The 16,583-nt window shown below is 41.1% G+C and overlaps 1 protein-coding gene across 1 annotated transcript in view; it reads left to right on the top strand.

The window, feature by feature from the left end:
• The first annotated feature begins 420 nt into the window (after positions 1-420).
• The window catches only part of timm44 (translocase of inner mitochondrial membrane 44 homolog (yeast)), an 88,281-nt gene continuing 72,118 nt past the window's right edge, over positions 421-16,583 (top strand). The window contains exons 1-2 of the mRNA XM_072244301.1: positions 421-488; positions 16,453-16,563. Of these exons, the coding sequence (XP_072100402.1) occupies positions 459-488; positions 16,453-16,563 (141 nt within the window). The 5' untranslated portion in view covers positions 421-458. The remainder of the gene's footprint in view (positions 489-16,452; positions 16,564-16,583) is intronic.

The raw sequence follows: 16,583 nt of genomic DNA, 5'->3' as shown, positions 1-16,583 counted from the left end.
TTGCTATTTATTTATATTTGCGTTTGGACAGTTTGTTGTTCATTGATCCTGTTTAGTTACTTTTCCATAGCTAAGTATGCCCGCAGGAAAAGGAATCTCAGGGTTGTATGTAGAGACATATGTGTACTCCTGATAATAAATTTTACTTTGACCTTTGAAGACTCCCCCAGACAGTGTGGGAATGCGCTGCCGGGGATAGTGGTGGAACCAAAGACATTTAAAGGGCTCTTAAAATAGACATGTATGTGCAGAAAATAGAGGGATACGGACATTGTGAAGGCAGAAGGGATTAGTTTAGTTCGATGTTTGAATTAGCGCGGTATAATATTGTGCTGTTCTATCGTCACATTCATATTTTGGCGCTAATCCGGTTGCTCCATCGTCGCCATGACGCGTCGTTGACTGACGTCATGCTCAAGACACGTCATTTCCGCCATAGAAGGTCATCCAACGGTAACATGGCGGCGGCCGGGAGCCGCGGCTACCGGGTAAGAATGTGGTTCCCAAGATTGTTCCTACCTCCTGGCATCAGATGTCTGCGGCTTGATTGAGAATGAGTATCCTGTCAAATTCAAATGGCTCTCCCGTTAGCTGCGGAAAGTTGGTGAAGCAGGGTCTAGTGAAGAGTTGCAAACGTGGGGAATGATGTCAGGGAAAGTCAGCGTTGAGGGTGAAGAAGACGGGGTAGGAAGAGTAAAGCCGCGCAACTCTTTCAGAGTGGGTCCCAATCTCACCAAAGGTAACAACAGGAACAGGAACAGGTCCATTACTATCTCTGTTAATTGCTTCTTTCGTTATAGTGGTATTGGTGCCCTGTGTAAAAGGCCCACGTTAGTCTTCAGCATCGAACACCTGACCGATTCGGTACGGTGTTTAGAGCAGAATGAGATACCTGGGAAATAATCTGTATGATTCATCAAAATCCACTTGACCTCTATTGTTTAAAATAGAGGTGGAAATACTTGGGCAGTGATCAGCATGGTGTTAAGGCCAATGGTATGCTAACACTTATCCTTCAGTTTGGAACTGGCCACCTGAGATGATTAAACTAGAAACTTTTGTGGCAATGTTGGTATGCACTGAGCTAAAATAGAGTAGTTAGAGTAGAAATCCATTCTATTTAATATACTTTTGCATTATTCGTTGAAACAAATATGCAACTATTCTTATTAACTTTTAGAGATACACACTTGTGATTCTTTTCTCACCTTGAGGTAACTCTGAAGATGTTTGTTATATAGAGGCTCATTGGCCATGAGTTGCTGCTACTGACTGTGAGAGGCAAACTTCTATCTGAACACAGGTTAATTCTAGAGTATAACTCCAATGTGTAGCAAAGGTATTTGTGGTGTGTAGAAATAGAAACATAGAAAACCTACAACACAATACAGACTATTCAGCCCACGATGCTGTGCCGAACGTGTACTTACCTTAGAAATTACCTAGGGTTACCCATAGCACTCTTATTTTTCTAAGCTCCATGTACCTCTCCAGGAGTCTCTTAAAAGATTCCTAATCCATTCTGCTAGGTTCCTGAATAATAACTTTGATGCTTTAAAAACACATTTTTGTAAGAATTCCTTTAACATCTGTTGGACAATGCTAAGGATGTCCTACGAGTCTGTGATGGCCAGTGCTATCATGTCTGCTGTTGTGTGCTGGGGCAGCAGGCTGAGGGTAGCAGACACCAACAGAATCAACAAACTCATTCGTAAGGCCAGTGATGTTGTGGGGATGGAACTGGACTCTCTCACGGTGGTGTCTGAAAAGAGGATGCTGTCCAAGTTGCATGCCATCTTGGTCAATGTCTCCCATCCACTACATAATGTACTGGGTGGGCACAGGAGTACATTCAGCCAGAGACTCATTCCACCGAGATGCAGCACAGAGCATCATAAGAAGTCATTCCTGCCTGTGGCCATCAAACTTTACAACTCCTCCCTTGGAGGGTCAGACACCCTGAGCCGATAGGCTGGTCCTGGACTTATTTCATAATTTACTGGCATAATTTACATATTACTATTTAACTATTTATGGTTCTATAACTATTTATTATTTATGGTGCAACTGTAACGAAAACCAATTTCCCCCAGGATCAATAAAGTATGACTATGACTATTTGTTTCAAAGAATGAGAAAGATAGTTGGAAACAACAGGAATTCTGCAGATGCTGGAAATTCAAGCAACACACATCAAATTTGCTGGTGAACGCAGCAGGCCAGGCAGTATCTGTAGGAAGAGGTACAGTCGACGTTTCAGGCCGAGACCCTTCGTCAGGACTAACTGAAGGAAAAGTGAGTAAGGAATTTGAAAGTTGGAGGGGGAGATCCAAAATGATAGGAGAAGACAGGAGGGGGAGGGATAGAGCCAAGAGCTGGACAGGTGATAGGCAAAAGGGGATACGAGAGGATCATGGGACAGGAGGTCCGGGAAGAAAGACAGGGGTGGGGGGGGGACCCAGAGGATGGGCAAGAGGTATATTCAGAGGGACAGAGGGAGAAAAAGGAGAGTGAGAGAAAGAATGTGTGCATAAAAATGAGTAGCAGATGGGGTACGAGGGGGAGGTGGGGCCTTAGCGGAAGTTAGAGAAGTCGATGTTCATGCCATCAGGTTGGAGGCTACCCAGACGGAATATAAGGTGTTGTTCCTCCAACCTGAGTGTGGCTTCATCTTTACAGTAGAGGAGGCCGTGGATGGACATGTCAGAATGGGAATGGGATGTGGAATTAAAATGTGTGGCCACTGGGAGATCCTGCTTTCTTTGGCGGACAGAGCGTAGATGTTCAGCAAAGCGGTCTCCCAGTCTGCGTTGGGTCTCACCAATATATAAAAGGCCACATCGGGAGCACCGGACGCAGTATATCACCCCAGTCGACTCACAGGTGAAGTGTTGCCTCACCTGGAAGGACTGTTTGGGGCCCTGAATGGTGGTAAGGGAAGAAGTGTAAGGGCATGTGTGGCACTTGTTCCGCTTACACGGATAAGTGCCAGGAGGGAGATCAGTGGGGAGGGATGGGGGGGACGAATGGACAAGGGAGTTGTGTAGGGAGCGATCCCTGCGGAATGCAGAGGGGGGAGGAGGGAAAGATGTGCTTAGTGGTGGGATCCCGTTGGAGGTGGCGGAAGTTACGGCGAATAATATGTTGGACCCGGAGGCTGGTGGGGTGGTAGGTGAGGACCAGGGGAACCCTATTCCTAGTGGGGTGGCGAGAGGATGGAGTGAGAGCAGATGTGCGTGAAATGGGGGAGATGCGTTTAAGAGCAGAGTTGATAGTGGAGGAAGGGAAGCCCCTTTCTTTAAAAAAGGAAGACATCTCCCTCGTCCTTGAATGAAAAGCCTCATCCTGAGAGCAGATGTGGCGGAGACGGAGGAATTGCGAGAAGGGGATGGCGTTTTTGCAAGAGACAGGGTGAGAAGAGGAATAGTCCAGATAGCTGTGAGAGTCAGTAGGCTTATAGTAGACATCAGTGGATAAGCTGTCTCCAGAGACAGAGACAGAAAGATCTAGAAAGGGGAGGGAGGTGTCGGAAATGGACCAGGTAAACTTGAGGGCAGGGTGAAAGTTGGAGGCAAAGTTAATAAAGTCAACGAGTTCTGCATGCGTGCAGGTAGCAGCGCCAATGCAGTCATCGATGTAGCGAAGGAAAAGTGGGGGACAGATACCAGAATAGGCACGGAACATAGATTGTTCCACAAAGCCAACAAAAAGGCAGGCATAGCTAGGACCCATGCGGGTGCCCATAGCTACACCTTTAGTTTGGAGGAAGTGTGAGGAGCCAAAGGAGAAATTATTAAGAGTAAGGACTAATTCCGCTAGACGGAGCGGACCTCCTGTCCCATGATCCTCTCGTATCCCCTTTTGCCTATCACCTGTCCAGCTCTTGGCTCTATCCCTCCCCCTCCTGTCTTCTCCTATCATTTTGGATCTCCCCCTCCCCCTCCAACTTTCAAATCCCTTACTCACTTTTCCTTCAGTTAGTCCTGACGAAGGGTCTCGGCCTGAAACGTCGACTGCACCTCTTCCTACAGATGCTGCCTGGCCTGCTGCGTTCACCAGCAACTTTGATGAAGATAGTTGGAAATTTCTTTTAATACATCTGGCACTGTCAGGCTGAACCAGATCTTGGCCTCTTTTCTCTGTTTGACCGTGAACTGAGCTGATGATTCTCTATTGAGGAATCTTAAGAGTCATAGAAAACAGACAGGAGTCTTTTGGCTGTCTATTAAATACTTACTGGTACTTGGTCCACAATTTTGTATGCCTGGGTGATTCAAGTGTCCATTTAGATATGTGTTGTAAAAGTTTCTCCCTTCTTCACCTGTCAATCTGTGTTGCAGATTCCAATCATGCAGTGGATGTAAAAGATCTCAAACCTTTTACTCTAAATCTATATCTATCACACCTATGCTGTGATGAAAAGTTTCCTACCATCAACCCTATTTCTGTGTCTCATTGTTTACCTCTGTCAGGGTTTGTACTACCACCCCCAACCCCACCCCCCAGCCTCCTCTCACTCTGTGGAAAGGAAAGTAAACCCAGCCACCCCTCATTATGTAAAATACCATCTAAGGCAATATCCTGGATGGAGGTCCTCTGTATTCTCTCCAGTGCACCATAAAGATTGTATTCCCACTTTCCCCATCCTTGCCTCAGCCTGTGCTGCTGTGACTCAGATCCTGAATTGTTACCTCCAGGCCTGATTATTCCAACCTTTGCCAGCTTCTTGTCCTTCATCCTCCAAAAGCCTACCTTTATCTAGAACTCAGCCATCCAAATCCATATTCTCAAAGTCTTTAAAAGTACAAGGAAAACAAGGATCAGTGCCGATTTCCGATTGCGTCGATTCTGATCTGGGCCGACAGTTATGTGTCGGCTGCACCTAATTAATTGGCATGTTTATTTTGGCTTTTTTCTTAAAGATGTGCTGTGTGCCTCCCGGCTACTGCTGCATTCTCTGTGAATCGGTACCGTATCTGTCTGTGGCCTGGGAGTTGGGGTGGTGGGACTCTGGGGTGTCATCTCGTCGTCTGTTTCCATTAGAGCAGGAAGCTCATCTTCTCCTATGACTGCTCGCCTCGATGTTGAAGGTCGAGGTTCGTCGTTTGCTGTGGCTGATGTGGAAGACTTGCTTGACTGCTGAGCCTCACGCATGTTTCTATCACACACTTCTTTAATAAGGACTCGAACCATCCTGCAAATATCTCATAAACCGACGTACCCTTTCAAAATTAAAGTCGTACTTTATCATTACTCATTCGGTTTCGATTGTTATCCTTTTTTCTTCCAATTGCATCAGCTCTTCATCTGTCAGTTTTTGGTGATGGGATGCCAAAACCTCTTCAACATCATGTTCGTCAGCTTCCACAAACCAAACTCACGTTGTCCTTGCTTCGTTCACCACAATCGAAATGCTTAATTATGTCTAGTTTTACCGTAAGTGTAACACCCTTACGCGCTCTTTTAGGCTTTTCCGATACCATAGAACTCATCTTGCAAACAGCTGCTCACAGACATGTGTTAAAGCAAAGCAGTTCCAAATCCAGGGGAGAGCGGCTGCTTGGGGCGCGCGCTATCTTTTATCGCATGCTGAATTTTTTTTCGTAACAGTGAAAACACCTTCTGAAAGTGAGAATAGGGTACTAACGTAGGTCTTTCGTAACAGTGAGGTTTCGTAAAGCGAACGTTCGAAAAGCGGGGGACACCTGTATGGGAAACATTTTTGAGAGTTCCCAGACCCAAAAAATAACCTACAAAATCATGCCAAATGACACATAAAACCTAAAATAACAGTAACATAAAGTAAAAGCAGGAATGATATGATAAATACACAGCCTATATAAAGTAAAAATACTTCAGCATTGTCTAGCACAGCGAAAATCTCACGGAAGTGCTTTCGGCAGGAACATTCTGTCCAGTAGCCTTTAAGCTATGAAGCTGCCAAATCTTACCAAATAATACATAAAAATACACAGCCTATATAAAGTAGAAATAATGTACATACAGTGTAGTTTCACTTACCAGAATTGGGAAGACTCCAATAAATTGCAGTTTTGTCACAGTTAAACACTTGCTTATACGAATAACCACCTGACGCAATCGGCAAGCACCTCTGATCTGGGCCGACATTTACGTGCTGGGCAGCACCTAATTAATTAGCTTGTTTATTTCGGCTTTTTTCTTTAAGATGTGCTGGGTGCGTTCTGACTACCGCTGCACCACTGCATTCTTAGCGGCCTGGAGGTTAGGGACCACTGCTTAAGCGATGAAGATTCCCTCGCCTCAGAAACCGATCAAACCACCCATGACTACCTTTAAATTTCACTTTCGCAACACTTTCATCACCATCGTCCAGTGCTTTCTGTTTCAGATTATTAAAAAGACTGACTGATTTCTCCTTAAGTATAAGAAAACTTAATGGAACACCACGCTTAGTACACCCATCAATCCACTCAAGCAATAAACTTCCCATTTTATCCATTGTTGGATGCCGACTAAGAGAGACCACTTTGCTACAAGCAGAACCAAGAGTAACATCGGCAGCTTTCAAAATTCTTTCTGGGTATAAATAGTGCGAATGGTGGACACAGACAAGTTCAACGCGTGGACAATGTCCTTACTTTATTCACCACGATCGAAACGCTTAATTATGGCTAGTTTTACGCTAAGTGTAACACCCTTACGAGCTCTTTTAGGCTTTTCCGATACCTTAGAACTCATCTTGCTAACGGCTGCACAAAATAAATCGAGATAAAGCACGTGTTTAAGCAATGTCGGCTAGAATGCAGTTCCGGGGGAGGAGCTTGGCTGATCGGGCACGTGCTGCCTTTTTTTGTAACAGTGAAAACACCTTCTGTTAGCGAAAACAGGCAACTAATGTAGGTCTTTCATAACAGTGAAGTGTCGTAAAGCGAATGTTCGGAAAACGGGGGCCACCTGTATATATAATTAACCTGGAATGTGAATGGATGGGCGAGTTAGTTCGCAGCTGATACAACGATTGGTGGTGTTCTGGGTAGCGTAGGAAATTGCTAAAGGATACAACAGGATATAAATCAGTTTACTGATAAGGGTAGAGAAGTGGCAGGTGGAGTTTAATCTGGCCAAATGAGAAGTGTTGTACTTTGGGAGATCAGATGTAAAGGGACAGTACGCTATTAATGGCAAGACCCTTAATATCGTTGAGGTGAAGTGGATTTTGGGGTCCAAGTCCATAGCTCCCTGAAAGTGACTGCACAGGTTGATAGGCTGGTAAAGGAGGTATATGACGTACTGGATGGCTTGCCTTAATTTATTTGTCAAGGCATTGAGTTCAAGAGTTGGGAACATCATTTGTGGTCCCCTTCTCCGCCCCCAAAAACAAACAAACAAACAAACACACACACACACACACACACACACACACACACACACACACACACACACACACACACACACACACACACACACACACGTACGTGTTGGAGAGGGTTCAGAAAAGGTTTACCAGGGCACTGCCTGGATTAGAGGGCATGTGCTATAAGGAGAGGTTAGACATCAAAATCTGAGATAGAAATAATTTTATTAGAGGTATTGTAAAGATTAGCTTTGTCACATGTACATCGAAACATACAGTGAAATACGTCATTTGCATCATTACTGAAGGCTCATAGGGTTTGGAGTTAGATCATAAATCTCATGATTCTGAGAACTAAATGCTGTCCTACTCTTTTTGAAAGCTATTGTAAAAAGGAAGGGTTTCAAAATTACCACCAAGAGTTTTTTTTTCCCTCTGGAGTGGCACGGGTTGAAAGACCTCGTCTACTGCCTCGAGGAGGCCACACTCAGGTTGGAGGAGCAACACCTTATATTCTGTCTGTGTAGCCTCCAACCTGATGGCATGAACATTGATATCTCAAATTTCTCAAACCTTATCTCCTTACCTGTCCTTGTCACCTCCCCCGGTACTCCGCCCCTTTTCCTTGATGTTCATCTGTTCTCTCCTATCAGATTTCTCCTCCAGTCCTTTATCTCTTGCACCAAGCAACTTCCCAGCTCTTTACTTCATTCCCCACCCCCCCCACTGTTTTCACCTATCACCTGCCACCTTGTACTTTTTCCTCCTCCCCCCCCCCAATCTTCTTACTCTGACTTCTCTTTCTTTCAGTCCTGAAGTGACGACTGTTTACTTTTTTCCATGGATGCTGCCTGGCCTGCTGAGTTCCTCCAGCATTTTGTGTGTGTTGCTAATTACTAGCTTAGTTCAGCACAACATTGTGGACTGAAGGGCCTGCCCTGTGCTTATCATTCTATGTTCTACACCTCCCTCCCTAGCAGAAATCTACATACCACTCCAAAAAACTCTTCTTAGATCCAACTAAGCCTCTTGCACTAAGAGATTAATGGATGAGATTTGCCATTGTTGCCTGGTCTGGCTCTGTAATTCGGGGCACATCAACGTAACTGGGTGAGTGACCTCAAAAGTCATTCTGAGCATGGATTGCCAATGAATGCTCGCCTTCCTGAAAGACTGAATAAAATACTTAGTTTTAAGTTCACCTTTTTGTTATAGGCAGTTTAGCTGTCAATACAGGTGACCTTTGTGTTGCAGCCATTTGGGTAACAGGCATTTACAATCACCAAATTCACAAATCACTATTGAAAGATTTTGAGATCTGGAATAAAATTCACATTCTCAGAACTTACATGACAAGAAGAAACTTGTGTTTCTTGACATATGCACATACAATGCAGCTTTGTGTAGCAGAAACTCATGATGAAGACTTTTCTTGGAACACAGTTCCCTCTCTTAACTCAGGGATCACCTGTACCATCATAATTTAAAAACAAACCTCAGTGGTAGTACCCCTGCATTCTTTGCTCTTGATGGTCATAGTCAGTATCTTGAAACTTTTTTTCTTACTATAGCCTTCAGAAAGAGTAGGAGATGATTTAATCCTTAAGCACGTGAGATTTATGATCTAAATCCAAATCCCTTTAAGGCTCCAGTTAATAAAAATTTGTCAGTTTTAGATTTTGAATTAACATTAGGTGCCAGGAAGGAATTTGTTGAGAGTGCATCTGATCTATGAAACTTCGTTAATTTTCTAGGGACGCTTGACTCACTGCTCCAAACTTTGTTGTAAATACTGATGCTAAATAATTAATCAATGTTTCCACATTTTCTTTGGCACCTTTTGTCCTTTGTATTTCTCCCAGTAACCAGGATTTTTGTAACATAAGCATTTTGTATGCTATTTTTCTTCTATTTCCTTTTCATTGGCTAGAGGAGCTCTTGCTCCACGAAGAGAACTACTTTTTTGTGTGTGCATATCCATTGGGTGTATTGTTCTACCTTTTAATGTTGTCAAGGTTACTGTATGTCTCTGTGTCATTACCTTAAGGTCAGCCTTGCCTAAATCTTGAATCTAAGTAATTGTTTTGTGTTTCACCCTTTCAAACATTACATTTGGATTTGGTCACAATATCCCAATTATTAGTAGGCATATGCTTAGAAATTCAAATTCAGAGAGATGCTAATGGCTGTGTCACTCCTTGGCCTTCCTCTGAAAACTTAGACTCATTGGGTGCATACTTTTGGACTCTGAATTCCTTCATGGTTTTCTTTTTAAGTTTGAATTTTGCTTTAACTTTACTAATCATGAATTTGAATATGAGGACGTAAGTAAGCATATGTTGTATCACCTGTAAAACATAACTTGCCATTCAATAAGATCATGAGCTGATCTTAATCTCAACACATTTCTTCCTGGTTTGCATAATTGTTTCCTCTAAAGCCTCTAAATGTACCTTAGTCTTAAATATTCTGGTTCCATAGTTCTCTAGGCTAGAGATTTCCAGTCTTTTGCGATAAGAAGTCATTCTTTACTTCTGTCTGAAATGTGTGGCCCACTACCCCTGAGAGTCTGCTCCCTTGTTTTAGATTTGTGCCAGAGACAGCATTCTCTGTACTTAGGATGTCAAGTCCTCTCAGAATATTACATGCCTTAGAAGGTCACTTTTCTTCATTTTGGGCTCCACAGAATATATGCTCATTATGCTTAAATTTGCCTTGTAAAGTAACTTGCTTGTACATGGAGTAACTCTTGTGAACTTTCTTTGCATTGCCTTCATGTCCTGTATATTCTTACTTTAATAAAGAGACCAGAACTGTACACAGTTCTTGGAAGTGGTGTCTCCAAAGTCCTTTGCAATTGTAGCAAAATATTCTTTCTTTTGCACTCACTCCTTTGCAATAAAGAGCACTTTTCACCCTGATTACTTACTATGCTTAAATGTAAAATATTTCAAACCTGTGAAGATATTTCTTCAGTATTTTATGATGTAGTCTTCAAAGTAAGTTAACACAAATATGAAACAAATACTATTTTTAAATAAGTGGCCTTAACCATTTCCATTAACATCAAAGTATTGTAACATTTTTGACTCTTTGAAGAATAATCTGTCATTTTTTTTTAAGCTTGAAGTTTTAATTCTTTTCCTGGCTGCATTTGTTGGCTTGGAGCAGAGCTTGAAGCTTGGAAGTGATGGTCATAACAATTAGGGTGTCATATTTTATGGCAGATTAAAATTTCACTTTTTGATACTTTAATAAATTTATGAATTTTTTCAGCGGGAAGAAAATATAGCAGTTGGAGATTTGTGCACTCGTGACACTGGTGGAAAGAGGCTGATAATTATTTTCCTTCTGAATAATAATACCATGAACAGCATACAAACTATATTTAGAAAAGTTTTGACTTGCACTTGATGTCCCTAATGTCGACCTCAAAGGGAAAACAGGTTAATAAAATTACTGTTCCATTGGAGAAGTGAATTTCAGGTACCTACCAATCTCGAAAAGTTTCACCAATAGCCCTAATTGGTCTTAGGGATGTGCAACTTTTGGATTAAATGAAATAAAAAAGGACAGGCCTAGTTAAGTACAGCTATGCTTTAACATGGAACAAAACTTTATGGAAATATTATTCTCTACTCTGGTTGGTAACCATTATTATCATTGAACTCTCAGCAGACAACATAATGAGAGATTGCTGGCTCATTGATTACATTTTTATTCCTAGAAAACAAAACTCTGTCCTTTCTGTTATGGAGTTTACCGGATGCTTCAATTAAGTTTTTCATTCTCTATCCTAAGTAATATGAATTAATAGATATTGCAGTTTGATATCCTTCCCTTTGATTTCTGATAGTAAAACTTGTTACATAATGAATAGAGCAATTTAGCTCTGACTCCATTAGTATAAAGGTGACTCTCCATCCATGATGAGAATGTAATAGTGCTGTTATATGTATAATGTTAAGTGTTGTGTACTTAATATTTCAGTAATATTTGAGTAATCTTGTAAATGTATCATTTGATTAAGCATTCTTTGTTGATTATGCAATTAATTATGGTTATATGTAAAAATATGTGAATTGCATACATCGTCACGCTACCACATGATACATGTGTGCCTTGCTTAAAGTAAGAGACAAAGTTAGACTCACGTTTCAGACTCCTGTCTCTTCCTTTGAATTAGTTTAGTGTTTTGAAGTTACAAAACATTTAACTATAACAAGTCACAACTAATAAATTTCATAAGAGCTGATGTGAATTGAAGTAAGGTAAAAGCAGAATGGTTTAAAATGTTAACATGTCTTTGAGAAGTACGGAGTTTTCATCACGTTATATTCTCTGTCCCTTGATGAACTTGGTGAGATCTTAAGTGTAAACATGTTTTTGAAAATTTTAGAGCAGTGACTCAGTCCTAAAGAAATCAATTAAATGTTGAGATTTTCCTTTTGACATTGAGGTGTCTAGACATGTTGTCTAGTGTTTCTAATCTATTAGCATCAATTACATTCAGAACATTGCATTCATTTGTGGTCAACATTGTCCAAAATGACATTGAATTGTACAAGTTTGGGAGAGCAAAAGAAAAATAAGGTAACGTGCCTTAATGTCTACTGCCCAGTGACTCTTGACGTCCATTATCATGAAGTGCTTTGAGAGGCTGGTCATATTTCCCATTAATTCCAATCTCCCAGACAACCTGGACCCATTGCATTTCATCTACTGCTGGAACAGGTCCCTGGTCCTATACTCATCTCTGGAGCATCTGGACAGTACAGGCCCTTCAGCCTTTTTTTTTTAACCTACTCCAAATCAATTTAACCCTTTCCTTCCACATAATCCTCCATTTTACTTTCATCCATGTGTCTATCTGAGAGAGACACTGATGTTACTTACAACTCTGCCTTCAATACTATAATTCCAGGCAAACTCATTACCAAACTCCAAGACGTGGGAATCACCACCTTCCTCTGAGCTGGGTTGTTGACCTTCTGACCAACAGGCTGCAATCAGTAAGGATAGACGTCAACACTTCTGCCACGATTATTCTCAACACTGGTGCTCCATAAGGTCATGTGCTCAGCTTCTTACTCTACTCCCTGTGCACTAATGACTGTGTGGCCAGATTTGTCTCCAACTTTATCCACAAGTTTGCAGATGATACCACCATAGAAGGCTCTATCTCAATAACGATGAGTTGGATTACAGGAAAGAGATGGAGAGCTTAGTAACATGGCATCATACAACTTTTCCCTCAATGTCAGCAAAACAAAAGAGCTGGTCGTTAGCTTCAGGAAAGGGGCAGTGAACATGCTCCTTTCTACATCAATGTTGCTGAGGTTGAGAGCTTCAGGTTCCTAGGAGTAATAGTCTGTCCTGGTCCAACTACGTATATGCCACCGTCAATAAAGCTCACCAATACCTCTGCTAAAGAGCCCAAAGAAATTTGACATGTTCTTGTCAGCTCTTACCAGTTTTTATTGATGCACCATAGAAAACATCCTATCTGCATGTATTAAGGCTTGATATGGCAACTGCTTTGCCAATGACCGCAAGAAACTGCAGAGAGATTTGGACACGGTTCAGTGTATCATTTCCATAGACCTTGCTATACTTCTCACTGCCTCAGTAAAGCAGCCAGCACTATTCCAGATATTCTTTCTTCTCTTCTCTCCCATTGGGCAGAAGATACTAAAGTCTGAAAGCATGTACTGTCAGTTGCAACCCCGCTATTATTGAATGATTCTTTTGTATGATAAGAATGACTATTGATCTCATAATCCACGTCATTATAATGTTGTACCTTTTTGTCTACCTGCATTGCACTTTCTCTGTAGTAGTTGCACTTTATTGTACAATTTGTTATTGTTTTAACTTGTAATACTCAATGCACAGTGTAATGAATTGATCTGTATGAACAGTATGCAAAACGAACAAGCTTTGCACTGTGCCTCAGTACATGTGACGATAACTTTCCAGTTCTGAGAAGGATAATTTATAAAATTTACTTGCTCTGTTGCAACAAAACATAAAAGATTTTCGCTGTAGCTAATGGATTAATTAGATGCTTTAAAAAAAATAGCAAGAACAAATAATGGAAAAAAGCTTCAAAGTAAATAAGGCAGCAAGGGTCTCAGTCCAGTTTAAAAACTAAGACACTATAAATGGAGTACGATAGGTTAACTTGAGTCAAAGCAATTCAGGCAGTCTCCGCAAGGATAGGTATGTACTGTAGTTGGTTCCTGAGTAGTACCATTGGAAACATGGACCAGTTCTGCTGTTAATTAGCACAATGAGATGTATTTGCTGTTTCTTTATCTTTTAATTACAATTTTTTGAATTTTTATGATTTTTCCCCTCTGCTTGTTTTTAGTAATAATATAACTGCAATTATGTTTAGTAATGCATTTGTTTAGTCCTTGTCTCCAGTGGTGGGTAACCAATAATGTTATATATTATTTTTAATTTTTACTGGAGCACTTAATCTAAAATTCCAGCTAAATATCTAACCATTAGAGCAGAAAGCACAGCAATCTCCACCTCTCCACCTATCACTCTACCCTCCCCATGCACCAATAGTTGAGCCAGATAGCAATCACTTGTATTGGCTTGTCATTTATCAGATCTGAGATCAGATTGCTGCTTAGGATGGCTTGAAATCTGATCTCTATAATTCATAACTAGATCAGTGAGGGGAATACTTAACAAAATCCTAATCTTGGTACTGTATTTAGATTGCTAACCCAAGTATCTGGTGAGTTTTTCTGGAGTTAGAGTACTGAGGCAAAACTGCATGCTTTGTCTTAAATGTCATTTGTGCTGTATTTATTTATTGACCTGAGCTGGATCCTTTATGCACTAGAATTAGCCTCCGATCCCTGGCATGACAGGAAGAAGTCATAATACTGATCACTATCTGGCAATTCTGGCTGGAAAATATTTATAAGATGCCAAGATTTGAACAATGACCATCTGAGGAATTTACACCAATAAATCTCAAAACTAATACACAGTGATTAACTTAAAGAGTGGAGGAAATAGACAAATGTAAATTGGAAATGAAGTTGTTCTTTCAAGACTATTCTTCATTTAACATGGCTGAACGGCTGGCGTCCTGTCACACTCACTTCAATAATAAGCAAATGCTTTGAGAGGCTGGTTAAGGACTACATCTGCAGCATGCTGCCACCCAAACTGGACCCCCTACAATTCATTTACCGACACAACCGATTGACAGACAACGCAATAGCCACTGCTCTAATACTGTCCTTACACACCTGGAGAAGAAGGATGCTGATGTGAGAATACTGTTCTTGGACTACAGTTCAGCATTCGACACCATAATTCCATCTAGGCTCGACAGGAAGCTCAGAGACCTCAGCCTTGACCCTGCCTTGTGCAGCTGGATCCTGGACTTCCTGTTAGATCACCAGCAGGTGGTAAGAGTGGGCTCCCTCACCTCTACCCCTCTGAATTTCAACACAGGAGCCTCTCAGGGCTGTGTACTAAGTCCCCTCCTTTACTCTCTGTATACCCATGACCCACAGCTGTAATCTGCTAATTAAATTTGCTGAGGACACTACATTGATTGGCCTAATCTCAAACAATAACCAGGTACCTACAAGGAAGAAGTCACCTTTCTGACACAGTGGTGTCAAGAAAACAACAAAGGAGCTGGTTGTGGATTACAGGAGGAATGGAGACAGGCTAACTCCTATTGACATCAATGGATCTGGGGTTGAGAGGGCGAACAGCTTCAAGTTCCTCGGCATCCTCACGTGGTCTGTACACACCAGCTGTGTGGTGGAAAAGGCACAACAGCACCTCTTTCACCTCAGACAGTTGAGGAAGTTTGGTATGGGTCCCCAAATCCTAAGAACTTTCTACATGGGCACAATTGAGAGCATCCTGACTGGCTGCGTCACTGCCTGGTATGGGAACTGAGCCTCCTTTAATTGCAGGACTCTGCAGAGAGTGGTGCGGACAGCCCAGCACATCTGTAGTTGTGAACTTCCCATGATTCGGGACATTTACAAAGACAGGTGTGAGAAAAGGGCCCAAGGGATCATTAGGGACCCGAGTCACCCCAGCCACAAACTGTTCCAGCTGCTACCATCTGGGAAACGGTACTGCAGCATAAAAGCCAGGACTAACAGGACAGCTTCTTCTACCAGGCCATCAGCCTGATTAACTCATGCTGATCTGAGTGTATTTCTATGTTACATTGACTGCTCTATTTATTATACATGACTATGATTGCATATTGCACATTTAGTTGGAGACATAACATAAATGTTTTTACTCCTCGTGTATGTAAAGGATGTAAAAAATAGTCAATTCAGTTCAATTAACTTAATTTTAAATTAATATCATTTAATTTTTTTTAGTCATTTCTCACTAAAAAACTGAGATTGAGATTTTTTTTACAATAAATAATATTGAACTGGACTTATGGGTGATTTGTAATGTGACTTTATCCTTGCTGTTTGGGTGGTTAAGCTCTGCATAGCAAAAGAACAGTACAGTGCAGTCCTATTGGTTATAAATAATGGCCTATTCTAAAATGACTTTTTGCCAGAATTCATAATGAAAAGACATACTAAGCCACAATATACCGATCTTTGATATTCTAGAATCAATTTGTTGGGAATTGAAATGTGTTTCTAACTTAGCTGAATTGACTTTTTCCAAGATATTTAATTACAAAATAGTTGCTGCATTTTCCTTTTGATACATTTTAGCTCCATGTACAATAGAAATGCAAATATTTGTATCTCCTTTAGGTTTGTATTACATTTCTAGGATTTGTTTGTTGGTACACTTCCATCATGGTATACATAGAAGAGTAGGAGATCCGTTAGTGCTCTGTACATTAGGATTTCTCAGAATTCTGTACATTTTTTAGTGAACAGCAAAAAAAAAACAAGGTTAATTGTTGATAGATTCAATGCTCTGAGTCTGTGGTGCTAAATATCATCCATTCTTTCACTTAACAACAGTGACTAGAAATTAAAGTAACTCATTCAATATTAAATGTTTTTGGACGTATTGAAGTGTATTAACATGCTGTAAAATTAAAGTACTCTTTTTGTTAATTATAAATTTGTCATTTCCAGATATGTCTATCAACAAGTATTAAGCTTTTGTGCACAAGGTCTCAAGTTCCAGCGCTCAACAGAACTCATATTTACAGGATATGCAACCGTTCTTCTACGGAGCAATGTCAGGTAATGCAAACATGAAATCA

Source organism: Mobula birostris, chromosome 26 (genome assembly GCF_030028105.1).
Source record: "Mobula birostris isolate sMobBir1 chromosome 26, sMobBir1.hap1, whole genome shotgun sequence".
Taxonomy (NCBI): domain Eukaryota; kingdom Metazoa; phylum Chordata; class Chondrichthyes; order Myliobatiformes; family Myliobatidae; genus Mobula; species Mobula birostris.
The sequence above is the reverse complement of the archived record's forward strand: the minus strand, read 5'-3'. Positions and strand labels throughout refer to the sequence as shown.